Raw genomic sequence first — 26,992 nt, forward strand, 5'->3', positions numbered from 1 at the left:
CTTTACTTGCCTCTCGTACAAGCGTTTTTCCTAACATTTGATATTCCTCTCACAATGAGTACAGCTATATTATTTCTATTTACCTCCTCAATGAGTAGATTACTCTCAATATTAGGACTTGTAAGACTACCTATAGCAAGTGTGGACTTACTAATGGCTATTTTGAAAGTGTCCCAACTCTCAAGTAAGGTGATCAGCAAGAATGTAGCCTTAATCAAATCATGGAAGACGATCTTCTGAAATTTTGACTGACTAAAAATAGTATTAAACTCATTGAGATGGCTAGACATAGAAGCCCTCTCCTCCATATAGAGATTAGGAGCTTTTTCAATTAGTAAACCTATGAAGCTACTTTTTTTCTCATACAATCCACCAAGTTTTTTTCGTTCACTAAATGCATCACCTTATGTTTCTTTTATATTAAAATACATGGACCATAAGAGTGCTAGCATGATAGTGGAGCCTTCCAACTCATCCATTTCTTTCTATGCATCAATTTTCATGCACTTAAGCCTAACAACTCTACATTTAATTGTCTTTACCTACTTCTTTTGAATAAGTATATTATAGATTTACTCATTCTAGTAAGAAAGATTGGTGCCATTCAAGTTTCAAGATTAAATAATGCATCTTTAGAAGTGGATGAAGAAGCCATAATAGTTGCAATATGTCATGCGCACCAATATGCCCAAAATATGCTCAACCATAAGTCTAAATAGACCAACTGATTGCAATTCAAGTACCCTAGAAAGCATATGAGTTTTTTGTGTACTTAAGCACTCCCAAAGGCATATGAGGTTTTTGTAAAAAAATTCAAATTTTCTAACTACTTTTAAAGCATTAAATGGCCATTCAAGAACAAAGCATATAACTCACCTTTACATATCAAATGCAACTAGTGTAATCCCTATAATTTGAGCATATTCTAGCAAAAATATATTTAAAAATGATATATTTACTGATACCAAAGTGCGTACAAAGCCTAAATAAAATTTTGAGATCACCCAATACGAATGGCCCTCAAAAGGACAAGGTTTAACGTTCGCTTTTGTAAATTGAGGGTCTTAAGAGTTCAAAACAAGGAGAATGATAGTTGAAATTGTTGCAAAATTGTGCAAATTAGTTGGGTCTCTAATATGCATCAAGAACACTCAACTTGGTAAGAATTAGTGTACTCTAGATCCTATTGAGTATCAAAGGCTTCAAGCCTCAAAACAATGAAGAATCTCTAACTTTTCTTTCTTTGTAACATAGATGGTAGAACCCCTACTTAATGACCCTACTTGAATGCCTTGCTTAAACCCCCAACTTACATCACACCAGATCCTTGCTTTCAATTGACAAGGTGCATCCTTAGTTAAGTTGGCCCTATGCTTGCATACATTAAAACTATGTACCAAAACCTCTTTCTAAGCATTGAAACCAAGTTGCTCAAATTCAAATAAAACCATAGGTGGCTGCCCAAATGCACCCAAATTGGACTATGGGAACCTCCAAATCAAGCCTCAATAGCTCCTTAGGTTGGAACACCTATTAGACTTGGATGTAGAGCTCGATAATGAGAACCATACCTCTACCAAGATACAAACAACCAGCACCAATGTCGAAGAAAAAGCTCAAATCCTCAATGTTTGCAACAAAGCTTCGCTCCTTACACTCCTTCCTCCAATCATAGGTTCTTCATGAGTACCCAATGATGCTCTGATGGTAGTTGAGAGGAAAGCAATGGCTGGATATAGTGGAAGCTATGGAGTGTAAGTAGGTTGAGAGAGAGAAGCACACAAGAGAGTTTAGTGGATATAATGAATGGCATCCTTACTCTTTGCTATGTTCATTTGTAAATGACTCTATGATGTGTCCTTATACAAGGGTTACCCACTCGACTATTGGCTATTGGCCTTCACCCCAATAAGACTTCCCTTTGTTGTATATATATTGTCTCGGGAACCTTACATGCATGTTTTTATACTCTGGCTTAGGACTATTTGTCATTAGGGGATTTATTAATATACTTACGATTCTTTATCAAAATAAAGAACTCTATCTTTGAACTCATTTTCACTAGAGTCTATTCTTGCACTATCGACATCAATAATTTATTGATACTTACATGCTCATAAAATATTTTTATTGCCAATAAAAACTCGCTAATAAAGATACTAAGGTTATGAAAATTCAGCCATTTAAATTCAGTTTAAGGTCTACATTGAATGCAAGTATCTTACTTGTTGTTAAGAACTAGTTCACAATCAAAACTATAATGTCCTACAAATTTTAAGCTATATTTATTTACATTTTAGATTCTACACACTACCTTAATATTCAATTGAAGGACATATTTAATGTTAAAATGTACTAGATTGAAAGGCCATATTTGATGTTAAAAAGTATTGTTAAGCAAAAGAGATTAGGGATTTTATCCAAAAAAGGTCTAAAATTTTTAAATCATTATTTTGTATTAGATTCATATACTTACTGGATGCCATGATAATTCATCTATGATATAACAAATGGTTACCACATTTGCAACAAAGTTAGACATCGATAATGACCCTTTTGAAGTACTAATACATCATGTAATGGAAATTCTAGAAAATTTTAAGAATTAAGAACCTAGCATTTTTGTGTTAGATAGAAATTACAAATGAAGTTAAATGTAATTTCACCTATAAAATCAAATTTCTCAAAGACTTGGATATCATTAAGGGTGATTTTAAATTAGATGCCAAATTGAATGTTGATGTTGCCTTGGGCTCCTCCCCTTGGTCTTTTGTCCAAAACTTTAATAGTGTTTTGGCTTTTCGTGTTTATTAGCAATTGGCTTGCTTGTAAGGAAGAAAAGGTAAATTGAGGCTTTTCTTTGAAGTAAAATGAAAAATAGGATGCCAAACACAATGCTCACAAAATAACGACATTTTTGGGCTATCATGGCCAACAATGTCATAAATCCCTATGTAAAAGGTATGAGAACCCTAGAAATGTAAAAAGGCCTCTTATCTTCAAGCTATCTAATCAAAATCTCCCTACAACCTCCTCTCCCTACTTCTATGAGTTTGAATGAACTCTATCCAAATGTAGGTAAGGGTCCTTATAGTAGATACATGATGATGCTTATAGCCTCATTGCATCCCCACATGTATATGCATCAAGCAATGATGTTATCATTGAGCTTTGAAATGTGGAGCCAATGTGTAATCCACTTTGTGTGGAAAGATCTTAGAAAGCAAAAAATTAACTCAACTGCTTATTTGAGAGTCCCTTACATTGGGCATTGTGTGCATTAGAAGCAACACATCACTATTTAAATCTAGGTCCACATTAATCAATAATAATTCATTACCACACTAAAAGTCATAATTCAACACTATGAAACCACTACTACTTTGAGATTAGCAACCAAAGAGTATGAAATTAGTGAGCTTGAGCCACATGCTTAAGGCATGGAGTTTATTATTGTAGCTTCAATCTCTAGAAATTTTGAACCATCGTTAATTCCTTAAATGAAGCAAAAATCTATCAACCTGGATTGCTATAACTTTACCACAATGGTTCAAGGTAAATACAAATCCTTTCCTAGTTATTGTGCAATATGTTGATCAAAGTTACATATCTTATTTCAATCAAGAAAACCTTGAAGTCTTTAGATATCAATTAGCTATTTATTACAAAGATGTTTAAGCTTTATGCTTTCCAAATAGAGGATCATCTAGGTCTTTGATTATTGTGGGCATGACCTAAAAATTGGATTCATTAACTTCTTTGTGTGGAATTCATCACAATTCAGTTGTTGCACACAAGGTGACTTTGACATGTTTCGAATTCATAGATTGGGCAGTGGATGCTTTCAAACTCTAGATAAGAGATTATAGAGGATGCCATGCATAGTTAGAGTATTTCCACAATCTTACTCTACAAATTTTCTCCAAATCTTTGGTGAAAATTTTGCAAATGATCTAAAAATTTACAAAAGCGTGGGACATTGTATTTCAAAAATTAAGCCTACTAAACCTTCGAATTTTAGTTTTAAATTATTGTAGAAATCATCCACTCATCCAACATTTGCCAATAAAATCATCTACGATCATGTAAACATAGCCATACAAACTTGTCTAACCACTTGGGCAAACACAAAAGAATGAAGCTAGCATACAACCACCAAACTAGAGAAAGATGAAAGAAATGAAGCCACCTATACCCAAGTGTATATTAGTAAGAATTCAAAGATGATGTGTACAAGAGATACATAGTACAACTTATCATTTAATTTCAAATAAAAAATTGGATCTCATATCACAAGTACAAATGTCTTTTGTAAGGATCATTTTGGACACAAACATTTATTAATAGTACAAAAAAAGTAAGATTTTGTTAGCTACACAAAATCTACATATATCAACACTCAAGAACCTCTTGCACTCCAGTAGCTTGGTCTATAAAGATGAGAGCTATGTTTGGGGTTTCCTCTCCATAAATAGTCAAAAGTGTACCTTGAACAATATAAATGGGATTATGAATAGGAATTAATAGTTACATGTTAATTATGTTTAATGTAGATCAAGTTTCTCATATGAAGGAAAAAGCCTTTATAGTTTTATGAAGCTAGATTTACTTTCTTACACTTCATATTTATAGAACGTTTGAGCTCAACAAGACAAACTTGGGACAAATAACTGGATTTGGTAAGCATTTAGTTAGCTCACTTGCACCCAACCAAGAAAGCATTTTAACATGTATGACAAACTCACATGAAATACAATGTAATCTTAAATCTTATGATATATTAATAAACTCCCAATATAATAAACAAGTCACATGAATGTCTAATGTTTGACACAATGCTAGCTACAATTCAAGGGTTTAAATAAACTTAAGCTAGATTTAACCATTACTAAATACATCAAGTTTTTATTTGAAATATGCATTATATATACAAGTTTAGGTCAAGCTTAGTAAGAAATTGGGATGCATTATAAAAGATTGATAGGCATTATCTAACATGACCTAAAATTTAGGTGACATAAGAAAAGCCACAAATATTTCATTTGCCCTACACATTGGACTTCCAAGTTGTAAACATTTTGTTTCAAATGACATAATTTATGAATTGCTTACATATCAAAGTATGTTAACTATGATTAGACATTGCTTAGAATTGGTTTGAGAAAGTTTTAAAGGAAATCTTAAGAAACCTTTCACAATGCTTAGTCAATTCTACTAGTTGCCCTTAAGAAATGACCTTATTTTCAATAATATGCATAGAAAGATGATAGTGACCTTAGGATTAGTAGCATGCCTCAATTCGACAAATAGAGGGCCAACTTTTGGATGTGAGGAATTTCTCGAGGAGTCTTACCAACAACGTCAACATCAATCTTTTAGTCCCATCCTTACCCCTTACCTTTTCACAAACAGTGGACAATGGTTCACATTTGGAGATGTAAGCTCAATGGAAAAATCATAGGTTTAGATTGTAACATGCATGAACTTATAAAGTAGCAATATACTTCTACTTGTAGATCCTCACATGTATCTAGACTAAGATCATTCATACTTCTAAAACCATATTAAGATGATTAAAATTGTATTTTCATCAAATGACTAAGAGACTACACATATCATACATGAGAGTCAAGCACATGCCATTTGGAAATTGCCCATATGGTTTCATAGTAGGTACTAAAATATTGGTTATTTTAGTACAATTGTACTAGATATCATCTACCCAAAGTGGACAATTAAGGAGCATCCATTTATTTGTTATTTATTGGGGATTTGAAATCTCATCGATGATGGTTGTCATTGAGGCGCTACTTAAAATATTCTCATTGGTACCAAGGATAAAGACTTGGTGGTGCATGTAATTTTGACATTTCTCGGCACTCTCGTATTCATTCTTTCCATCGCATATGCCAATACTTTGGAGTGCCTAAAGGCTATAGCCACATTTAATCAACAGTGGTATTATCCATTGCTTGCTTTTAAATATACTTCCCCTCAACAGGACTAGACATTTGTGAAATGTGATCATTTTAAAAAAAGTTTGGCTAATTAGATCTACCATAAGATGGTAGAGGATAAAAGATATGTAATTGAGAAAGCTAATAAATTTCTTGAATTGTGAAGGTCCAAGATTTCTTATCAATGAAATTTTCAAATATGGAACTACCTATCAAAGATCTTTCCACTAGGAATATGCAATGTGTCCACAAGATCTCACATGCTAAATGTATCTTTTGCACATGTGATGAGATACTAACTCATCTCTTCATCTCTTGCCCTTTAGCGAGATTTGGAACTTTGTTTCCCATGTGTGAACCTCAGTGACTTAGAAATGACACCCATCTGTTTTTGGGTCTTGGGCAAGGTGCCTTCTTTGTTTGCTTTGCAATCAACCATGCTTGACTCTCCCATTTTCTTAGATGGACAACTTTGGCACATATGGGAAACTTGTGATGCCTTCATTTTTTATTTGGCCTCAAGTATCCATGGTCATGTGACCCATATTCGAGGATTATTGTTATGGCAAATCTCTTTCATGGTTTCAATGGACTTGGTCCTGCTTGATTTGGCTACTCCTTGGTTGGATATTATTGGCTCTACTATTGTGCCACCAACATGATATTTGTGAGCTCTCTTTTCAGTAGCCATTTGGCTTGACTTGTGATTGTTAGGATATTTGTGCCTAGCCAAATGGCTTGATGTAAATTTTTTTAAAAGCTCCTTTATGAAATAAGCATGTGCGTGCGTGCCATCCCAGTTACACCTATTTTGTAGTCTTCGAGTTTGCTTGGTTGGCCAGAAGGTCCTCTAGAAACATTTCTCTTAATTCAAAATTGTTAGTTACAAGCTTAAAGAATGGCATTCAATGGAAAACTTCCGTCAAAGCTAAGGGATTTTCCTTTCCTCTCCGTTGTGGGCTGATATTTTTGATAGACACACCTGAACTTACAGCTTGGCTGTGGGTCAAAAATTCACTTGTGTCATGCCGGCTGCTTAAACATTTCTAGCAGCAGTGACTCAACTAGGCTTTACAATGTGAATCTATATTTGCAAGGCTTGGCTATGCCTTACTCAAAGCAAGATTGATTGACAAATATGTACAGCATGACTTGCATGGCAGGCAGGATTGCAACTACAGTTTTTGATTGGCATGCTTGTTGAAAGGCCAAAGATTGGCCAGCCGTTCCAGTACTCCGCTTTTGGGGAAAAGTCCCGTGAATGCTTGTGGTATGCTTGCTGGTGGAAAGTCTTCGGCTGGCATTGCGAAAGGCTGAATCATATTTTCGAGCCTGTGTAAGGTTAGATAAGACCCATCGCCTTGCAAAGTGACTGGTGGAAATACTGGCAATGTATGGTCTTGATGTCGGGGAGATGCCTGCTAACACAGATTTCATTTGAGTCTAGATCAGTCAAAAGAATACACGAAGGGTCTTTTGGTAAGTCAACACCATCGAGAAACACCAAGCGTTACCTCCAGGGGACTTACTGCAGCACCACAACTGAATAATAGCTCTATTCGAAACCTTTTTGGATCACTCAGTGAAACCTATCAGTTCCAAACCTCCGGAAATGTTAAAATTTATATCCAATGGTGCATTCTTGCAGATACAATAAATTATGAATTTTCTACTTACTGCAGTATTCTCATACATTCGCAGGACAATATGAGTGAGGTAATCTAGCTCCTTGGTTTCAAAAATCTTGTGCAAAGCTTCATTGGACACAAGGCCATCCCCTTCCAAGGAATCATCGAGATTACTATACCTCAGAACATTCATCAACGAATGTATGTGTGATTCCTGCAATCATGACAAATTAAATCAACTGTCGGTCTTAGGCAATGCAGGTACATAAACCCTGCCCAAGGTACAAAATCAATACTGTATGCTTTATGGAAATCATGCCAATACACATTATCCTCATGTTTATAATGACACATGTTATCATGCAGATAGTAAACTTGACAAACATTTAGAAACAGTATATGAAAATCAAGGGGCTATTGTGGGACAGAGACGTGCCTTGAAATGGCTATAAAGCTCTACAAAAAATTCAACTGATCTGTCAGATGTCTGTGGTTTGACTATGGCTGCCTGAGAGTTCTTCTTGCTTGCAGTGTTTCAATGTCGCTCTTCACACTGCCAACAGCTACTATTCCAACAAAAGATCTTGATATAGTGGATGATATCCAACTATCGGCAAAATAGCAACAAATTCTGTTTTTCTCAGAGAACCTACAATTGCACTCAATAGTGTACTACAAAAGGTTGTTACCCCTATATCTTGTAATATGTGGTAATGGTTTTCTAACAATCCAGTCTTTTGAAGCATCCAGCTTCTGTTGAATGGCTGGGAAGGGCTATGTTGCTCTACAGGGTTTATTCCATTGCGTTCTAGAGACAGGCCATGATGCCAAGAAGATCAATCACATGTAGCTGTCAATACCACTTGAGGTTGGCACCTGCAGAAGTGATTCTGATGCTAAATTGGTCAGAAACAACCAAAGAAGCAACAGTAGACTGAAGAGGTGTTAACACCTTTTGGTAACAAAGGGGCACATGTTTCCTTACTCCTACCATAGGACTCAGAAGTTCACTGGCTTTGCCTGGCCATTTCAATCTCAAGATATGAAAGAGTATCATATGAAGTGTGAAGTATCCTATCTCTTTGGTCAAGAATGCCATGCCAGTTAACCAGAGACCATACCATATGAGCTCCAAACATGTCAAGAAGGTTTAAGAGGAGCGAAAAATGCTGATCAATTCAGGCTTTATTTAAGAGATCTAGCACATTCATTGGGCGTCACCATTTTCATAATGGGGCAGCACATGACCCTTTCTCAGTTTAGGGTCCTGTTGCCAGTGGCATTAGAGTCATGTGGTAGGTAATCGGCTCATCTTCAGATGCACAGGTTCATCATGGGTGGGATATTTGTCATGGGGGTAGCAGCAGGGTTGTCCTTGTGTATGTGGAATCATCCTAGGTGGCAGTGCATATTTGGATTTTCCATGGGAAATCTAACATCTGTATGAAGCAAGAGCATTATCTTGCTTCATTCAAGAGTTCACCACCTTATAGATCTACACTCAAAAGATCAAGATCTCTTGACCCTTCATTCAACAAATTTCAGCTTAAAAACTAGTGAGAAAATGTGTGGAACAATTAGGTGTATGTGTTAAGTATGATGTAAAATACTATTCACACAAAATTCAAAACATTACATCCATACCACACTTACCGATGTGAAATAGAGTCGTGTACGGACATGTCTTTCTGGTGTTCTTACATTGGCATACCTGCAAAAATAGTATAAATAGTATGCCCATTTGTAGGTTTTCATCATCCCGAGAGAACATCATCTTAGGATCAAAAATTACAAATAAAATCAAGTGAACAACCTACTTCGGATCAAGTCGATACTGTGCCTCTTTGTCATCATCATCATCTGCATCAAGTGACTTCTCACTGTTTGAACTTGACCTTCTGGAGTTCTCCAATTTTGTCCTACACTTGGCTGATTTTGTGTCATCATCGGTTAACTTTGACAGCTTGTGAGCAGGTGCACATTCATGTACATGCTTTAACTCAGCAATGTTGATGGCTTCCTCACGAGTATTCCGAAGATCTATTAGAATTTTCCCGAGAAGCTTACGTGCTATCTGGAAAACACAACAGCAATGACTTATAGTGCTATGTATGCAAAACTTTTATTTTATTAAAAACACAGAAATAAGACAAATTACTGGACAACCACTGAACAAGCAATAACAACAACTACCTCCCTGCATGGTACATATCAAGATGGAATTTAATGCACCCATTCAAAAACATAGAAATGTTTTCCCATACATCATAGAGTGATTAGTATGGCAATTAGTGACTTTCTATCTATGCAAGGGAACATGCTAAGGGTTTTAAAAGCTATATAGTCATTGCCCTGCAACTTGTAGACATCATAGAGTGATGTTTGCAAAAGTTATAAGGAATCACAAAGTCATGAGATTTTGTGTCCTCACACAACATTCCTGTGATATTGATAGTTGATAAAAAAGGATTAACAAGTGCATTGCTGAGAACATGTGGCATGACAGACCACTTTTGGTAGGAGAGAGTTATAAAGACAAGGGGCAAAGCTGAACAAGGCATGCATAGAGGATTTGGGGTCAAAATAGGGACTGGTTTGCTTTCCTCTCAACAAGCATCAGAGCATCATTCGGTACTCGTGGAACTTATGCTTGGAGGAAGGAGTGTAAGGAGTGAAGCTTTGTTGCAAACATTGAGGATTTGAGTTTCTTCTTCAACATTGGTGCTCGCTGTTTGTATCTTGGTAGAGGTATGGTTCTCATTATCGAGCTCTACATCCAAGTCTAATAGGTGTTCAAACCTGAGGAGCCATTGAGGCTTGATTTGGAGGCTCCCATAGTCCAATTTGGGTGCATTTGGGCAGCCATCTATGGTTTTATTTGAATTTGGGCAACTTGGTTTTGGATGCTTGGAAAGAGGATTTGGTACATAGTTTTGATGTATGCAAGCATAGGGCCAGCTTAAGCAAGGGTGCACCTTGTCCTTTGAAAGCAGGGATCTGCTTTGCTGTAAGTTGGGGGTTTAAGCAGGGTGCTCAAGTAGGAGGTCTACCATCTATGTTACAAAGAAAGAAAAGAGAGAGAATCTTCATTATTTTGAGGCTTGAAGCTTGTGATACTCAATCAGATCTAGAGAATACTAATTCTTACCAGGTTAAGTTCTTGATGCATATTAGAGGCCCAACTAATTTGCACCATTTTGCAACAATTTCAACTATCATTCTCCTTATTTTGGACTCTTAAGACCCTCAATTTACAAAAGCTAAGGTTAAACCTTATGCTTTTGAGGCTCATTCGTCTTGGGTGATCTTGCAATTGTATTTCGGGCTTTGTATGACTTTGGTATCGGTAAATATATCATTTTTAAATATATTTTTGCTAGAATATGCTCAAATTATAGGAATTACACTGTTTGCATTCAATATGTAAAGGCAAGTTATATGCTTTGTTCTCGGATGGCCATTTAATGCTTTAAAAGTGGTTAGAAAAATTGAACAAAATTACAAAAAACTCATACACTTTCTAGGGTACTCAAATTGCAATCAGTTGGTCTGTTTAGACTTATGCTTGAGCATATTTTGGGCATATTGGTGTGCATATTGCAACTATTACGGCTTCTTCATCCACTTCTGAACATGTATCATTTAATCTTGAAAACTTGAATGCCACCAAATTTTCTTACTAGAATGAGTAAATCTATAATATACTTATTCAAAAAAAGTACTGATTGAAAAAGCTCATTGATCTCTATATGGAGGAGAGGGCTTCTATGTCTAGCCATCTCAATGAGTTGAATACTATTTTTAGTCAATTGAAATTTCAGAAGATCATCTTCCATGATTTGATTAAGGCTACGTTCTTGTTGATCACCTTCTTGAGAGCTGGGACACTTTCACAATAGCCATTAGTAACTCCACACTTGCTATAGGTAGTCTTACCAGTGCTAATATCGAGAGTAATCTACTCATTGAGGAGGTAAATAGAAATAATGTAGGTGTACTCATTGTGAGAGGAAGATCAAATGATAGCCTTTCTTACAGCCCTCAAGAAGGGGTTCATGAATTAAGTGGAGTCAGAGAACCAATAGCTCATATGGATATGGTGACTGCAACCCTTGAAGAGGGGTTCATGAATTAAGTGGAGTCAGAGAACCAATAGCTCATATGAATATGGTGTTTGCAACCCTTGAAGGTTTAACACCAACCTATAAAACTTACATATATCTCTGGTGGTACGTGATTGTGATCCCTCATTTGAAGAGTTGTAAGGGATTCTTCTCCAACATAAGTTGTCTTTAAAGATACATGCATCCACTAATTTGAAGGGCAATGAAGAAGTGTTGGCTCTTAAGGAAAGCAGTCAAAGAAAAAGAGGTTGTGACTCATGCCCAAAGAGGTAATTTGGAGGCTCCTTCAATAGACCATCTTCTAATACTACTAACAATTTCCTTATGGTGGAAAACAAAATCAAATTGTTGGTAGATCGGACTTTACAAGAGCATGCGGCAAGCTGGAGACACATTGACACTACCTATGGGACAGTCCCAAAGCTCATGAGGTATGGAGGAAAGCCCTCAAGATGATATTCCACAACATAGCAAGGAACATGGTTGCGACCTGGGGGGCTGTAGCTTTGGCCACTGAGAGAGAGCATGTGGCTATTAAGATATCTGCAGGTGCATCTCTTTTCTCATCATGGGGCAACATGTAAGTAGGATCCCCACTTGAGATTCCTCACATGCATAGTGCACCCAAGGACATTGTTACAGATGGGAGCTGATTGCTTGTATTATATCCTAGTACATTTGGACCGTGATTCACAGCTATACTAAAGACCAAGATGTATCCATAGTAGAGACTCTTAAGAGGATTTTGACATAGATATCCACACTCTTGGCAGGAGATGGCAGAGAATGCATGGCAGCTTTGAGAGGATAATGCAGAGAAGAGTGCCCTTCCTGCAGACCTGGGGCTTAGAAACCTTTCTCCATACTACCCCTCTTAGATAGTCTCGCATTAGCCACCAGATTGGTTGTTCACATAGCCATTGTATTTATGTGTACTTAACTACTCTTTGTGAAGTCGCTTATACTTTATATTTTACCTCAAGGGGTTTCCTTTGAGGAGTTATTAATATAGATTTTCTTTTCTCTAGGAGAAAAGAACTTTACAAGAGGAAGAGTAGGCTTCAAACCAACAAATAAGTTTCAAAAGCCCAAAGGACCATGTTGGCATTGTGGTAAGAATGGTCACATAGAGTGTGAGTGCCACTTCAAACAAAACCAATAACAATCTCAGCATGGATGAGGAAGAAGCTAGAATAACCAAAGGCACTCCACCAATTTTGTGGGTCACAAAGAAGGCAAGCAAGAGATTCAACTCATGGCAAGGGACATGACAAAGGACGATGATAAAAGTCGTTTAGATTTGGGAGCTCCCTCCAGTATGACCTTTCAAAAAAAGTGGTTTTCTAACTTTGTAGATAAAACTAGCAATAAAGGAAGCATCACTCTTGGTGACCATAGTTTCCAAAGAGTAGGAGGACGTGGTGATATACCTATTCAACTTTCTAACTATATGACTAGGTATACTAAAAATCCTGTGGATTCCTAATTTGGCAAGAAATTGTCAGTGGGCTACATTCTAGAGCAAGATATGAAGGTACAATTTTATAAAGACAAGTGCTTGATAAAAGACATAATGAGCAACTTTACAGTAGTGGCTCATGGTGCCCATACAAAAGATGAATTATATCAACTTTAATCAGTGGCAAATCAGCAAGCATTGATGGCTGTCAATGGGGACCAAAATCTTTTATGACATGAAAGGTTTGGTCATTTGAACCATGGGAGTGTAGACTCTCAAGGCTTTAAATGACAATGATATGGTTCATGTAATTCCTCCAATATTCAAATTCTGCAATGTGTGAACCTTGCTTGATGGGCAAAAAAGCAAGGAGTCCTTTGGTGAGGCATTTCTTCATTAAGTGGTTCTCCTTAATGATAAATTTTGTGATGATTTCTCATGCAAAACGTGGATCAATTTTTTAAAGCATAAATGAAAGGTATTGCAGTATTTTAAAGAACTAAAGGACAATCTTGACTGGCAAACAAGGGCAAAGATTAAAGCTTTCAAGACCAATGGAGAAGGAGAATACAACTCCAAAGCATTTGATGAGTTTTGTAGAGAACATGTCATTCATCATTAACTCATGATGGCATACACTTTCCAACAAACCAGACTGGAAATGGAGTTTTGCTTTAATGAATTTTATAGAGAACATGGCATTCATCATTAACTCACGATGGCATACACACTCCAACAATGGAGTTTTGCTCTGATGGCTCAAGTAGCTCAAGTCTTCTGCAAAGCAGTAGAGAATCTTACATGACAAGAAGCCATGGATGAAGAATGTAAGTCCAAAATGTAAATAACACATGGAAGCTAGTGCGTCTACCTAAGGGCAAACATGCAATAGGCATCCAAAAGAAGGTGTTGACTTTGATCAGACCTTTGCTCCAGTTGTCAAAATGAATAACTATATAGGCTGTTTTAGCAATTGCACACTATTATGAATCAGATATTTGTCAAATGGATGTGAAAATTGCTTTCCTTAATGGTTATCTTTTTGAGGAAGTGAATATGACTCAGCCAAATGTGTATTTGTGTGAAAGACAAGGAATCTTTGATATGCAAGTTGACAAAGGCTTTGTATGAGATGATGGAGCACCCATCTCATGCTCTAACCATTGAAGGAGGAAGGTATAGCTATGGCCAATCTTGTTACAGATTCATCTGATGCTGGTTGTGGAATACATGCTGCAGGATGAATGCCCACATGTCAACTCGAATAGCCAAGGCATCTGGTCTACATGCACCTCAAGCTCTTGCTTCTTCTTAGACATCAATTCTCTGAGAGAGCACACCTCTTTTTTTCCCTTCCAAAAAAGGGGTGCACATCTTATCGGCTCCACGCAAGCACCCATAAGGACAGCATGTACATCAATTGGCATTCTTCTCCACCACGAGCAGGGCACTCAACATTCACTTCATCTCACTGTGACCAATCTCTGGGTGCATAGTTTTTTCCATATGTTTCCATACGGTAGACACAAACAGGTATGAAAGCATGATTGAAGTATGATTCATACATTGCCCTAAGTTTTTATTCAAAACATTATGGATTATGTAAACAAATCTAGTCATATATATGATACTGAGCAGTTTCATCTAAAAATTTCAACTCAACTATATTTATCAAATAGCCTAATGTGCCCATCCCAAACAAAATAGGCTAAACCAGCAACTACAACTGATTTTTAGAGAAAAAAGTAAATAATATCTAAATCAGCAACTACAACTGATTTCCTGAAATTCAAAAAGCAAAACATGCTTTTCTTTGCCCTGAGAAGTGTAAAACTAAAATGTTTTTTCATCCTTCCTTATTCCATGTGTTTCTCATACATCTGGAATTCCAATTATATGAGTATCAAGTACAACTGTCTGAGTGAGTTTTGTCTAGGCCAGCCATGGGAAGGAGAAGCAACAACTATTGATAATGTCCGACATCAGTTACCGGGGTGTGTGTGTGTTGGGGGGGCCAGGGTGTTTCTGAAAGGGAGGGTTGTGAGTGTGTTGAGACAATAGAGGAAAAGAGGGGCTCTGAGAGACAGAGGGGGGAGGCAATGAGTGAATGGGCTGAGAGAGAGGGAGAGTGAGATGGCCAGGGGGCAACCTACAGCACCCAAGGTAGGAGACTGAGGCATCCATAGTTCTACCAAAATCACCATGTTCTTAAAAGTGTTCCCTCACTAAGGAATATTACAACTTCCAACATTGGAACATTGTTGGAAATTACAACTGGAACATTCCTCTGGTGAGAGCACATTTCTTGTCTCTACACATTTCGAAACGGCATTACAATGTTTAGAGGACATTCCATCAATTCTTCTCGATCCATGTTGCTATGTTGAGGGTGGTCAATGAGCTGTGGGAATAGGATCTTGCCTTTTCCCTCCACATTCCTTGGAGGACAATGGGAGTTATAGACCTCCGACGAAGTTCTTGGCAATTGAATCTACACATAGCATGGTAAGACCCCTAGGAGTGGTAACATTCGGATTTGGAGGGCAAGGCCTTAGTTGACATGGAATGGATCTGAGAGGGTCATTATCACCTACTTCGGTAGTTATTCAAAAGCTAGTAAGCTTCTTTGCCACAATCCAAATTGGTGCACATCTTGATGCATGACACATAGACAAGGCCTTATCATGCAATGGAAATCGGGTAGAGATTAGCATCACGAATGTTTTTCCTCAACCTTTTGGTGATGTGCATGGGATAGTTGCCAACCAAGGAGAGTCTCCTACTGTGAGGTGCCTCCTCCAACGGACCCAGAGGAGTTCTCTTAGTAGTCGACTGAAATTCATATCCATGCACATCACCATCCCATTTCCCCATGGAAAACCTCGGACTTAGTTGAGCATGGGAATCTCAATTCTACTTCAAAAGGAAAATGTGGACAAGTCACCTCTTATAGAGATCTAACACCCACCTAAGAAAGACCACTTTGTAATCAATCAAAGGCAGGAGTGAGGTTAATACCGCACTTGGTTCAAAGAGAGTAAGAGACGGGGGGAGTGTAACTCGATCCCCCTACCCATAAGATAAAATCTCAGCTCCGACCCGCTAAAACGGTGTTAAACCTGGTAACTAATCCTATCGGTATTGGGAGAATCACGATTTAATCAGCTCTACCTAGTGTTGGAAAGTTACCTGACTTATCGGGTCCACCCAGCCATAGGCATTTGATCGTCAAGATCGAGGCCTCCCACTTTCCTTGATTGGGTTTGCTTAGTTTTCTAATTAGCAAGGTATACTACCACACTGTTTGGACATATAAAAACAGCTTTCTTTTATTGTCCCGTAAAATTGGATTCGTTAAATTGAATCTTTAGCACATAACAAACAATTCGAAAATCAAATACTTTATTTCATAGTAACTTCCAAAACCATCACTCCACAGAGTGGTACAAAATCTATCTTTCCGCAGAAAGACACTGTCTAGCCCAGAATAGGAACTTCCAATCCCTCGAGATTGGGCTGTATGTGATCGCACTCCGTCCGCGGTCAACAAGGAATTTACTAGCCCAAAGCTCCTCTAAGCTTCCCTGAGCCTTAGGAGTTGTTCTACATAACCGGGGCACTTATCACTTGATACTTTGCCCTCTCAGGTGCTCGAGTGATCAAAAACTAAAAACACCTACCTCCCTCGGGAGCATAGGACCCCCACCCGCAGGTGAGTTTTTCCACACTCCACAGAGTGTTAGTGAGCATTGGGTTGGGAACCCCAACATCCCGAACCACCACAATCCACAACTCATCTGTTTGTGCAAGCAAGGAATCATAAGTGTTAGGAATAAAGAGCCACGTGCCTTTAAAAATGTGCATGGGTGTGCACACATCCTTAGCACATTTGTACTTTCATATATATCTATCCAAAACCTAAAGAGGTACACTAGTCTTTGTACTGAACATCAAAGGTGTCGCGCTGACTCTCCTTTCTACTGCTCTCTACTCTCTGGGTGTGTTATCTGTCGCATTCACTCTAAGCTCTGTCAGGCTCCATCAAACTGGTATCAAAGCACAAGGAGTGCACACTTCTCGAAGTTGGACAGGCACAGGCTAGTCAGGTGACCTCAAGTGAGAGGTGTTGACATCAGTATAGTTAGTGTTCAGCAGGTGCAAGTTAGTGCAAGGTCAACACAGTCAACGAGGGGACCAGGCGAAGATTGCACAATGGTTCAGGCGGGCTGTTGGAGAGTAGGCAGCAGGTGACAGGTTGACGGGGGGTCACGCAGGACCTGCACGTGACTAGGACCAAGCGGCGGACAAGACAGTAAGCTGTGACGATCGCTCTGACGGGGCATGCTATGACGTGTTCGACACGTCACCCGTGACTAGATGGGCCACTGGTCACAAACCAGAAGTCAAATCTGTATCATTTTTTTAAATATTTCAAAAATTTTCCCCTTCCATAACTAGGTGTTCGCGCACACATGCACAGTGTGCAAGCCTGACCTGAAAAATTGGGGCCTTTCTCGGAGTTGGGGATTTTAATGCAGAATTGGAGAATCTGACTCAAAAATTGCAAAATCGGTACACATTTGCCCGGGAATTTTGGGGCTTTTCACATTTTAGTGAATTTTTTTTAATTTCATTGAAATTTGTGCACATTGGACTTGAGAAATTTGGGAATTTGTCTAGATTTGATACGAGCAAGACACAACAGTGATATTTGTCTCAGAAATTGTAGGAATTTGAGACATTTTGCCTCCGACATTTGGGGCTTTTCATGTACATGCAAGAATTGGGCTGAAATTTATCCAATTTCTCGACATTGATGCACATTGAACCTCGTGCAATTTGGGGCTTTTGCTGTTTGGGTGAAATTTGTCCATCATTTGGTCATTTTATGTATATGCGAGTTTAATTCCATGCAATTTGGACATCTAGCACTTGAAAAAATTTGGGGATTTTGCTGAAATTGCTCTATTTTGGCAAAATTGGCCTATTCTATGCATGTCATAGATAGTGCAGATGTATGGTTAATGCTTTGAGCACAGACATTTTGGGGCTTTTGACCGTGCGTGTCAAATTTTGTGCTCGTGGATGCATGTACAACAGAAATTGCAGCTAAAATTTGGAACTTCTCATGTAATGTGATGTATTTGTCCATGGAATAGCTGTAATCAGTTGTGGAGTGCTGTAGCACAAGGTTTAGTGCTTCTGAAAATTTATTTGCAGATCTGAAATTTCTGCTTTTACACCACATTTATTGTTGGTTGGTACTTGTTTGTACCTTGGTCACTTGCGTGACAGTTTGGCCCTACATTTGCTGAATTTGTTGGTCACATTTGGGCTAAAAATCATGGCTGGCAGCAGTGACAACAATCATCTCATGCACATTAAGAAGCTTGAAGGAGCACATAACTTTGCAGTCTGGTAAAAACAATACTATAATATCTTGTTGCAGAAGCAGGCAAGGCCCATTAAGACCAAAGGGGGAAAGGCTGCAGATATGGAATAGGAAGACTGGGATGAGTTAAATGAGCTTGCATGCTCAACCATTGAGCTATTGATTTCTAATACCTTGCTGTTTGACATTGAAGGTTTGGATTCTCCCTATACTATTTGGACTTGATTGGAAGAACTGTATGCACAGAAGAGTGCCACAAGCAAAGTTTACTGGCTGAAAAAGCTTATAGATTTGCGTATGAAAGAAGGTACAGCAATGTCTACTCACTTGAGTGAGTTTAACTCCATTTTCAGCTAGCTGGTTGCTTTGGAGTTCAAGATTGATGAACAATTTAAGGCTACGTTCTTGCTTTGCACACTGCCAGAGAGTTGGGATACATTTAGAATTGCTGTGAGCAATTCTAATGCGATGCTTTTGTATGCTGATGTAGAGAGTTCTCTACTCATGGAAGAAATGAATCGGCAAAACAATGCATCCAGTAAGTCTTCTAGTGCTTTGCATACTAGGGGCAGATCACAATAGAAAGGCAAATCTAATAGCAAGGGACCCAGTAAATCACGTGGTAAGGATGTTGAATGCCATCATTGTGGCAAGAAGGGTCATTTTAAACGTGACTACTACAAATGAAAGAAAGAGAAAGGAAAGGGCAAGAAGATAGATGATAGCAAGGAAGAGAAGAAAGAGAGTCAACCTAAGAAGAGCAGTGTCAAAATTGAAGAGGTGAATGTAGTCACTCATGACAGTGAGATAGTCACACTTGGATTGTAGATTCAGGTGCTTCCTTTCATGTTACTCCTCATCATGAGTGGTTTTTTGACTATACAGGGGGTTGTTCATCTTGGGGACAATTATGCATGTGACATTGCAGGTATTGGCAGTGTGCAGTTGCAATTTTAGCATGCTTCTATCTTCACACTTCAGCATGTACGGCATGTACCTCAGCTCAAGAAGAGCTTGATTAGCACAGGAAAGCTAGATGACGATGGATTTCATACCACCTTTGGTGATGGGAAACGGAAGATCTGTAAGGGATCTAGAGTGATTGCCAGAGGTTGTAAAAGTAATACCTTGTATCCTCTCCATGTATCTAGTGTGCATAACCATGTTGTTGCCGTGACTGAGCAGCCAAGTGTTTCTTTGTGGCATGGCCGGTTGGGAACCGGCCACATGAGTCAAACTAGAATGAAAGTGCTTTCTCGTTTGGGTTACTTGCCTTGTCTTCGCTATGCTGATTTTGAGCATTGTGATCATTGTGTTTATGGTAAACATGCACAGACGTCTCATAAGAAGTCTCTTTCGTTGAACTCTTCTCCTCTAGAGTTAGTACATTCTAATGTATGTCAGATGACAGGGTTATCTTTAGGGGAAAAGAAATACTTTGTCACCTTTATCGATGATGCTACACGGAAGGTATGGGTTTACCCTATTCGTAGAAAGGACAAAGTGCTTGATAAGTTTCAAAAATTCTTCGCATTGGTTGAAAATTAGATTGATAAGACACTTAAGTGTCTTCGCTTTGACAATGATGGGGAATATGTGTCCAAGGCCTTTTAGGCATTTTGTAACAGCAAAGAGATAAAGAGGGAGCTTATTGCCCCTCATAATCTACCCCAAAATGGAGTTGCAGAGCGTATGAATCGGACCATACAGGATAAAATCCATACTATGTTGTCTCATGCTGCATTATCCCATGGCTTTTGGACAGAGGCTCTTATGACAACTGTAACCTTGATTAATCGGTCATCGAACAGGTATTTATGGGGGGGGGGGGGAGGGATCCCTCAGGAAGCGTGGTCGAGCAAGCCACCTTCATATGCTCACTTGAAAGTGTTTGTTGACTGCGAGGCTTTTGTGCACATTCGTAAAAAAGAACGTAGCAAACTTGAGCCAAAGTCTTGTAAATGCATTTTTCTAGGATATGGTGACGAGGGTGAAATCGGGTATAGATTATGGGATCCCGAGAAAAGGAAAATAGTACGCAACAATGATGTTATCTTCTGTGAAGATCACGTGTAGAAACAACAAAAAAAGATTGAGGAGGTCCGTAGGGTTGTATTCGGGGAAAAAATACATTTTGGACAGCAAAATGTGCCTGGTGTACAGCAACAAATACCTACTGTAAATGAACCTGCAAATGCAGAAAATAATGCTGGAAATAATCAGCCAGCCATTGTCCATAATGATGAGCCACAAGATGTGCAGGAATACCCAGGACAACAAGCTGTCAATGTTGATTTGCAGGCTGAAATGCCAAGATAGCAAGCTGAAAATGGAAGTTTGCAAGCTCAACAGCCAGCAAACAATGATCATTGGGTTAGGAGATCGTCTAGGGCTACTAGACAACCTGATAGATTCGTTCCTGATGCAAACAATGTGGCTGATTATGTCATGTTGACAGACTGTGGTGAACCGTCTTGCTTCAAGGAAGCAATGGACAGATAGGACAGTAAGAAATGGTATAAAGCCATGTTGTCAGAGATAGAATCTCTTGAGAAAAATGGCACTTGGGACTTTGTGCAACTGCCTAAAGGGTGGAAAAACCCTTCCATGCAAATGGGTTTACAAGATGAAGGTCACTTCTAGTTCCTTGCCAAAGTACAAAGCACAATTAGTTGCGAAGGGGCACAAGCAGGAACATGGAGTTGACTTTGATGAGATCTTCTCTCTTGTAGTCAAGATGACTACATTCAGAACCATTTTGGGCTTGGTTGTAGCTGAAGATATGGAGCTCATACAGATGGATGTAAAGATTGCATTCTTATATGGTGATTTGCATGAAGACATATATATGTAGCAGCTTGAAGGGTTTGTGGCAAAATCGAAAGAGAAGATGGTATGTAAACTCAAAAGAAGTTTGTATGGGCTGAAACAAGCACCAAGAGAATGGTATCATAATTTTGATACATTTATGCAATCTCAAGGTTTTCATAGAAGTCAAGTGAATCACTCCTTGTACACCAAGAAGGCAGTAGATGGAAACCTGATTATCTTGGTTTTGTATGTAGATGACATGCTGATTGCTGGCAGGGATACTCATGCCTTCGACTCACTGAAGGTAAATCTTTATGGCAGCTTTGACATGAAAGTGGTTAGTAGATACATGGCAAACCCTAGTAAAAAGCATTGGGAAGCAGTGAAAGATATTATGAGATACCTCAAAGGCAAAGGATTTTTGCATCTTCTTTGGAAAGTAGAAGGCATCTGTCGTTGGCTTTACAGATGTAGACTATGTTGGTCATGCAGACTGTAGAAAGTCTACTTTTGGGTATGTGTTTATCTTCACAGGAGGAGCACTCTCTTGGATCTCCAGGCTACATAAGTGTGTTGCATTGTCTACTACAGAGGCAAAGTATGTGGCTGCCATTGAGGCATGCAAGGAGACTCTATGGCTTTCACGTCTGGTGGGAGAGCTTGGCATTACAGAGTTACTTGTTCTCCATTGTGATAGTTAGAGTGCTATCATGCTAGCACGGAATCCCATCTTTCATGCAAAGATGAAGCACATATAGGTGAAGTATCACTTCATTAGAGATGCACTTGATAGTAAGAGCATTGAGCTTGTCAAAGTGCATATAGAAGATAATCTAGCAGATCTTACGAAGGGTCTTTCAGCAAAGTGGTTTGCTCATTGCCAACAAATGATGGGAGTTGGATAGGTATATGTATTTCAGCTTTGTGCATACCTAGACTTAGCTCATTCTTTTATCCCCTTAAGGCACATTGCCTTTAGGTGGGAGGTTGTTGGGAATAAAGGGCCATCGTGCCTTTTATATGTGCACAGGTGTGAACACACCCTTAGCATATTTGTACTTTTATATATATCTATCTAAAACCTAAAGAGGTACACTAGTCTTTGTACTGAACATCAAAGGTGTTGTGCTCACTCTCCTTTCTACTGCTCTCTACTCTCTATGTGTGTTATCGGTCGCATTCACTCTCAGCTCCGTCAGGCTCCATCAATAAGAACCATAATTCATCATTCACAAATCCAAAAGTAGACATAACCATGAGACATTTTTAACACACTTGTCAATGTATGTGATGCATAGAATCTATCCCCTCCATCAATTCTTGTGTTCCTTCCTAAAAAGCAATTGATAATACTAACATGTTTTTGTAAGTTTAAGTATGTTCTAATTGATCGTAAACTATGTAACGGACTAACTTATCCCTCATTAGAAAGTTGTAGAGTTAATAGCTTAGAAGTAATTCTTTTTTTATGTACTAAACCTGATTATCTCCGTTCAGCTATCCATTGTGATTATGATTTATGGCCACAACCTCAGTTTGTTGTGGAATATCCGGTCCTTCGGGTTCAATGGACTCGGGGTCAACTTCCGCTTGTGCTTTAGCAGCGACTATTTCCTCACGTTGGGGAGCTCTTTGAGCATGGTCTCGCTCAGCATCTTCACGTCTCTTGGGAGCCATGGAAAAAGCTTGATGGATTCGAGCAATGCTTCCGCGTAGATATGGGGGGAGAGAGAGAGAGAGAGGCTTGGCTGATTGCAGCAGAGCTTCATCGCGTCAACAACAAAGAGACTTTTGCATGGGTTGTTGTGTTTGACGTGACGCTCTACCCCTGTTTGTATAGTAATTAGGAGGGTGGAGGGGGGATGGGGGAGAGGAGGCAAGGGGTAAAGAGATAACACTTTCTTTTTAGCGTTTTCGATGACATCATTGATGATAGAGAGAGACTGCTTTCTTTTAGCGTCTTTGATGACATCATTGATGATGTTAGAGAGAGGGCTCCTTTTTTGTAGCGCAAAGATAAAAAATTTATGAATATATGGGCGAGCACCGTGCGTCGTGTCATCGGGGGCGACTGTCACTCCAAGGCTCATGACTAAGGCAGCGACCAAGGCATAGACCTTGGCAACTTGGCCTTGGCATACTTGGCAATGAGCTACGAAGGCTTTGTAGGCGCAGTTGGCTGCACGTGAGAAGCTCCCACTAGCTTGTAGGAAAATCTTCCCGGGAGGTCACCCATCCTAGCAGTGTCGTCACCCAAGTGCACTTAACTACCAAGTGACTATCCACTACGCTAGTTCTTTTTGTTCTTCCACGAGTTGGCATATAACACCTCATTAATAATAACAATTATCTTCATATTTAGAGCTAGTTTTAAAAAATGTGCAATTTTGTTTTTAACATAAATCAATTTTTGGAATGTATACGCACATTGTCTATTAAAATAAACTAAGTAATGGGTACATTACACCTACACCCTATGTGGTTTGGGGTGCATGGGGATTTGGTAATCCACAATTGATTGGCCCAAAAGCAACAGGGTGTAGTTTGGGAACGTTGCCCATTGCAGCACCTAGAGACTCCAAAGCACTCATGTAGCAATGCTTAGCCTAGGGTGTATCTTATAGGGGAACTTTTGCTCGCAATCAGTCAATCATGGCTGCCATCTACTATATGAGACAGAGATGCAGGATATGATCATCATCGAGGCCAGCTCGTGTGCAATGGTGAGCCTCTTGACTCTACTCCAATGGACTGGTACTAGAGCCTATTGTGTTGCAACCAGAAGTATGGGAGCTCATCGAGGACCTCGCAAGGTGGCACATGGGGAAGACAAACTGCCAAATGATTTTCAGCGGTGAGAGCCTCTCAATGTGTGGGGCAACTACAAGGACTCTCTCAATAATGACAGGAGCTTCAGAAGCAATTTCTTCACACTTAGGGTGGCCACGGCATGTTCTTGACCTTATAGGATAGCCAATCTCTGTGGTGTTGTACTCCACCACGGCTGAGGTGACTGGTCACAACAACAAAGTAGAGGTACTCTATCTCGTTCTTATTTCTCCATGCTTGTAATATAATTTGCATGGCCATCAACGCCAATAGAGAAAGGCTGATGAGGAGGCTCAGATACAAACTCAGAGGAGTCCCTACAAGGGCCATGCCTGAGCTAGAGGTTGATGTGGAGGAGGAGACTACAAAGGGGGATATCATGGCACCCACAGCAATGTATACTAGAAGAGTGAATTTTGTACCTTTGTATAAGAAGACTAAGCTAAAGAGCAGTACTAGCTGCTTCTCAACTTCGGACTAGACATGGCATCTGCACAATGCACATGTTCCCAGTAACCAGCTACAATCCTATGAAGATCTCTTCCCATGTTTGCTTGCTTGTAGAAGTCTAGCAGTCTGCAGTTGGTTACACTTTTGCTGGGCTCCTACAGTTTGTGTTACATATGGTGAGCTAGAGGAGACTCAGATGTACTATTTTCTCTTCTTTACATAAAGGCATTTTGCCATATACTTACACTGGAGGTGATTATCATTAAGGTGTTTTCTAACAGAATGTCTCTGTATCAGTGTGGTGGAGAGGAGAGGGGATCAGCCAATGTTTGCTTGTAGAAGTCTAGCAGTCTGCACTTGGTTATGCTTTGGCCAGTGGGTTCCTACAGTTTGTGTTACATGCGGTGAGCTAGAGGAGACTCAGATGCACTATTTCTTTTCTTTAGATAGAGGCATTTTGTCATATACTTACAATGGTGGCAATTATCATTAAGGTGTTTTCTAATAGAATGTCTCCATATCAGTAAGGTGGAGAGGAGAATGGATCAGCATATGGGTGTATCTTTAGCAATTCAAATTTCACAGCAGTTGCAAGTTTTAAAAAAAAAATTAAAGGCCACAGATCATGCCAAAGGATGGATACATGTATCAAATCTAGGTGCATGGACACAGTTAAAAGACCTTGACAACAGTATCCAATGACTTCCAAAAGCATGATTTGGTTGCATGACACATGCCAAATCCTCTGACCCAAATTTACCAAGATTTAGAAAATGGTTTCTTTACTGTTGATGGTCTGTATACTTCAGAAACCACACCATTCGTGTATTCAGAGAGAAAGTAGATAACCTTTGATCCAATCTTCAGCTTATGGACTGGGTTAATTCCATATTCATTGGGTATAACACCATCTGCAAGAGCCTGCAACAGCAATAGTATCAGTAAGGTCACTGCCTCAGCAAACACAAGTAATTATAGTAACAAGTTATTGTTAAGTATTGGTGAGATTTCAAGTGGCAACCTCTCTAGTAAACATTCCACGTATTTCAACCAATTGAAACACTCATGCAAGCACTGAATGTTTGGCATAGGTGAAATTTTCAAACCTCCCTATCTCTGCTTTCATTTTGACCAAAAACATGTAACATATGCAGGTTGTGCAATGGAATATAGTTCAGGGGAAAGACATGGGAAAAGCAGTGAAAGAATATGGACTTACGTCCCCCTCTCAGTGGCCACTCCATTGCCAATAATCTTATCTACAACCTCCATACCTAGGCTACAGTATCAGCCATTATGGACCATGGATATTGGCAATAAAATTGTCCCACTTCAATGCCATGTTGCTGATACCCAAATCAGTACTCAGCCTACAATTTTAACACAGCTCAGATGCCATAGAGAAAAATGCTCTAACATATCTGTACAGTGACAGCAAATTCTGTAAAGCATCAGAGACTGCCATAGCTCAGATATGAAATGGAAGAGCCTCAGAGCTACAAATCCACCAGATTTTCCATGAAACAAGTGTTAAAGACTTACGAACACATTTTGAGGTCAGGTTTCTAGCGGTCGTTGTTTCGAGCTTGAACATTAGTTTATTGGGGTTCCTCCCTACTTCCATGCATACAAATCTTTCAAAGAGCTATTAAACATTTGCTAGAGATGATGAAAGAGCTTGCCCCCCCTCCCTCCCTCCCTCCCTCCCTCCCTCCCAAAACCCCCCACAACCCCTTTGGTTTGATGTGTTTGAGCTTTGTGGTTCTATTTAGGAGCATGAACTCAACATGTGGGCTAAGAGACAAAGATAAAAGTGAGAGGTTGAGTGGGCTTTCAGAAGGCCTATCCACCCCTAACCACATCTTCCCCTTCAGACATCATTCCACAGCTTTTGACACTATAAAGACGGCCAAGCTTGAGAGGAGGCTATAGAACTTGGGAGTCCCCAGTGAGATGCTTTAGGGTGTGATATCCATCTATGAGGAGATGAGAGGAAGGGTTCTGGCTCTCAACGGCTATTCAAAAGAGATTGCTAGTACTATTGGAGTGAAGTAAGGTTATCCACTTTTAGCCACTCTTTGGATCATATGTTGACGAGGGTACACAGGAGGAAATGGAGTACCTATATGTGGCACCTTGACCTCAAGCCTCCTACATTCAAATAATATTCTACTCATGAAAAATCGCTGTCCACTTCACGGCATTCGGTGATGGACGCTCCGGAAAGTCGGGTATGGCATGCGTTTGCTCTTGCTGTACTTAAGCATGATCTATGGTCCTGGCTACACCCTTCTGCTACAGGGTTTACTTTCCACTTGACGCACTATGCAACTACATGGTCG

The 26,992-nt window shown here is 39.2% G+C and overlaps 1 protein-coding gene across 2 annotated transcripts in view; it reads right to left on the reverse strand.

Moving 5' to 3' along the window:
- Positions 1-6,233: 6,233 nt before the first annotated feature.
- The window catches only part of LOC148029832 (inositol hexakisphosphate and diphosphoinositol-pentakisphosphate kinase VIP2-like), a 269,020-nt gene continuing 248,261 nt past the window's right edge, over positions 6,234-26,992 (reverse strand). Inside the window, exons 25-30 of one of the 2 annotated variants that reach the window (XM_087686139.1) lie at positions 25,500-25,571; positions 9,403-9,659; positions 9,239-9,296; positions 7,635-7,799; positions 7,472-7,546; positions 6,234-7,375 (exon numbers count right to left, since the gene is read on the reverse strand). In XM_087686139.1, coding sequence (XP_087542265.1) covers positions 7,133-7,375; positions 7,472-7,546; positions 7,635-7,799; positions 9,239-9,296; positions 9,403-9,659; positions 25,500-25,571 — 870 coding nt within the window. In that variant the 3' untranslated portion in view covers positions 6,234-7,132. The remainder of the gene's footprint in view (positions 7,376-7,471; positions 7,547-7,634; positions 7,800-9,238; positions 9,297-9,402; positions 9,660-25,499; positions 25,572-26,992) is intronic. The other variant, XM_087686140.1, reaches the window with a different exon arrangement.

The sequence above is a fragment of the Lygodium microphyllum genome, chromosome 10, assembly GCF_053477565.2.
Source record: "Lygodium microphyllum isolate KBCC chromosome 10, Lygodium_microphyllum_v1.1.10, whole genome shotgun sequence".
Taxonomy (NCBI): domain Eukaryota; kingdom Viridiplantae; phylum Streptophyta; class Polypodiopsida; order Schizaeales; family Lygodiaceae; genus Lygodium; species Lygodium microphyllum.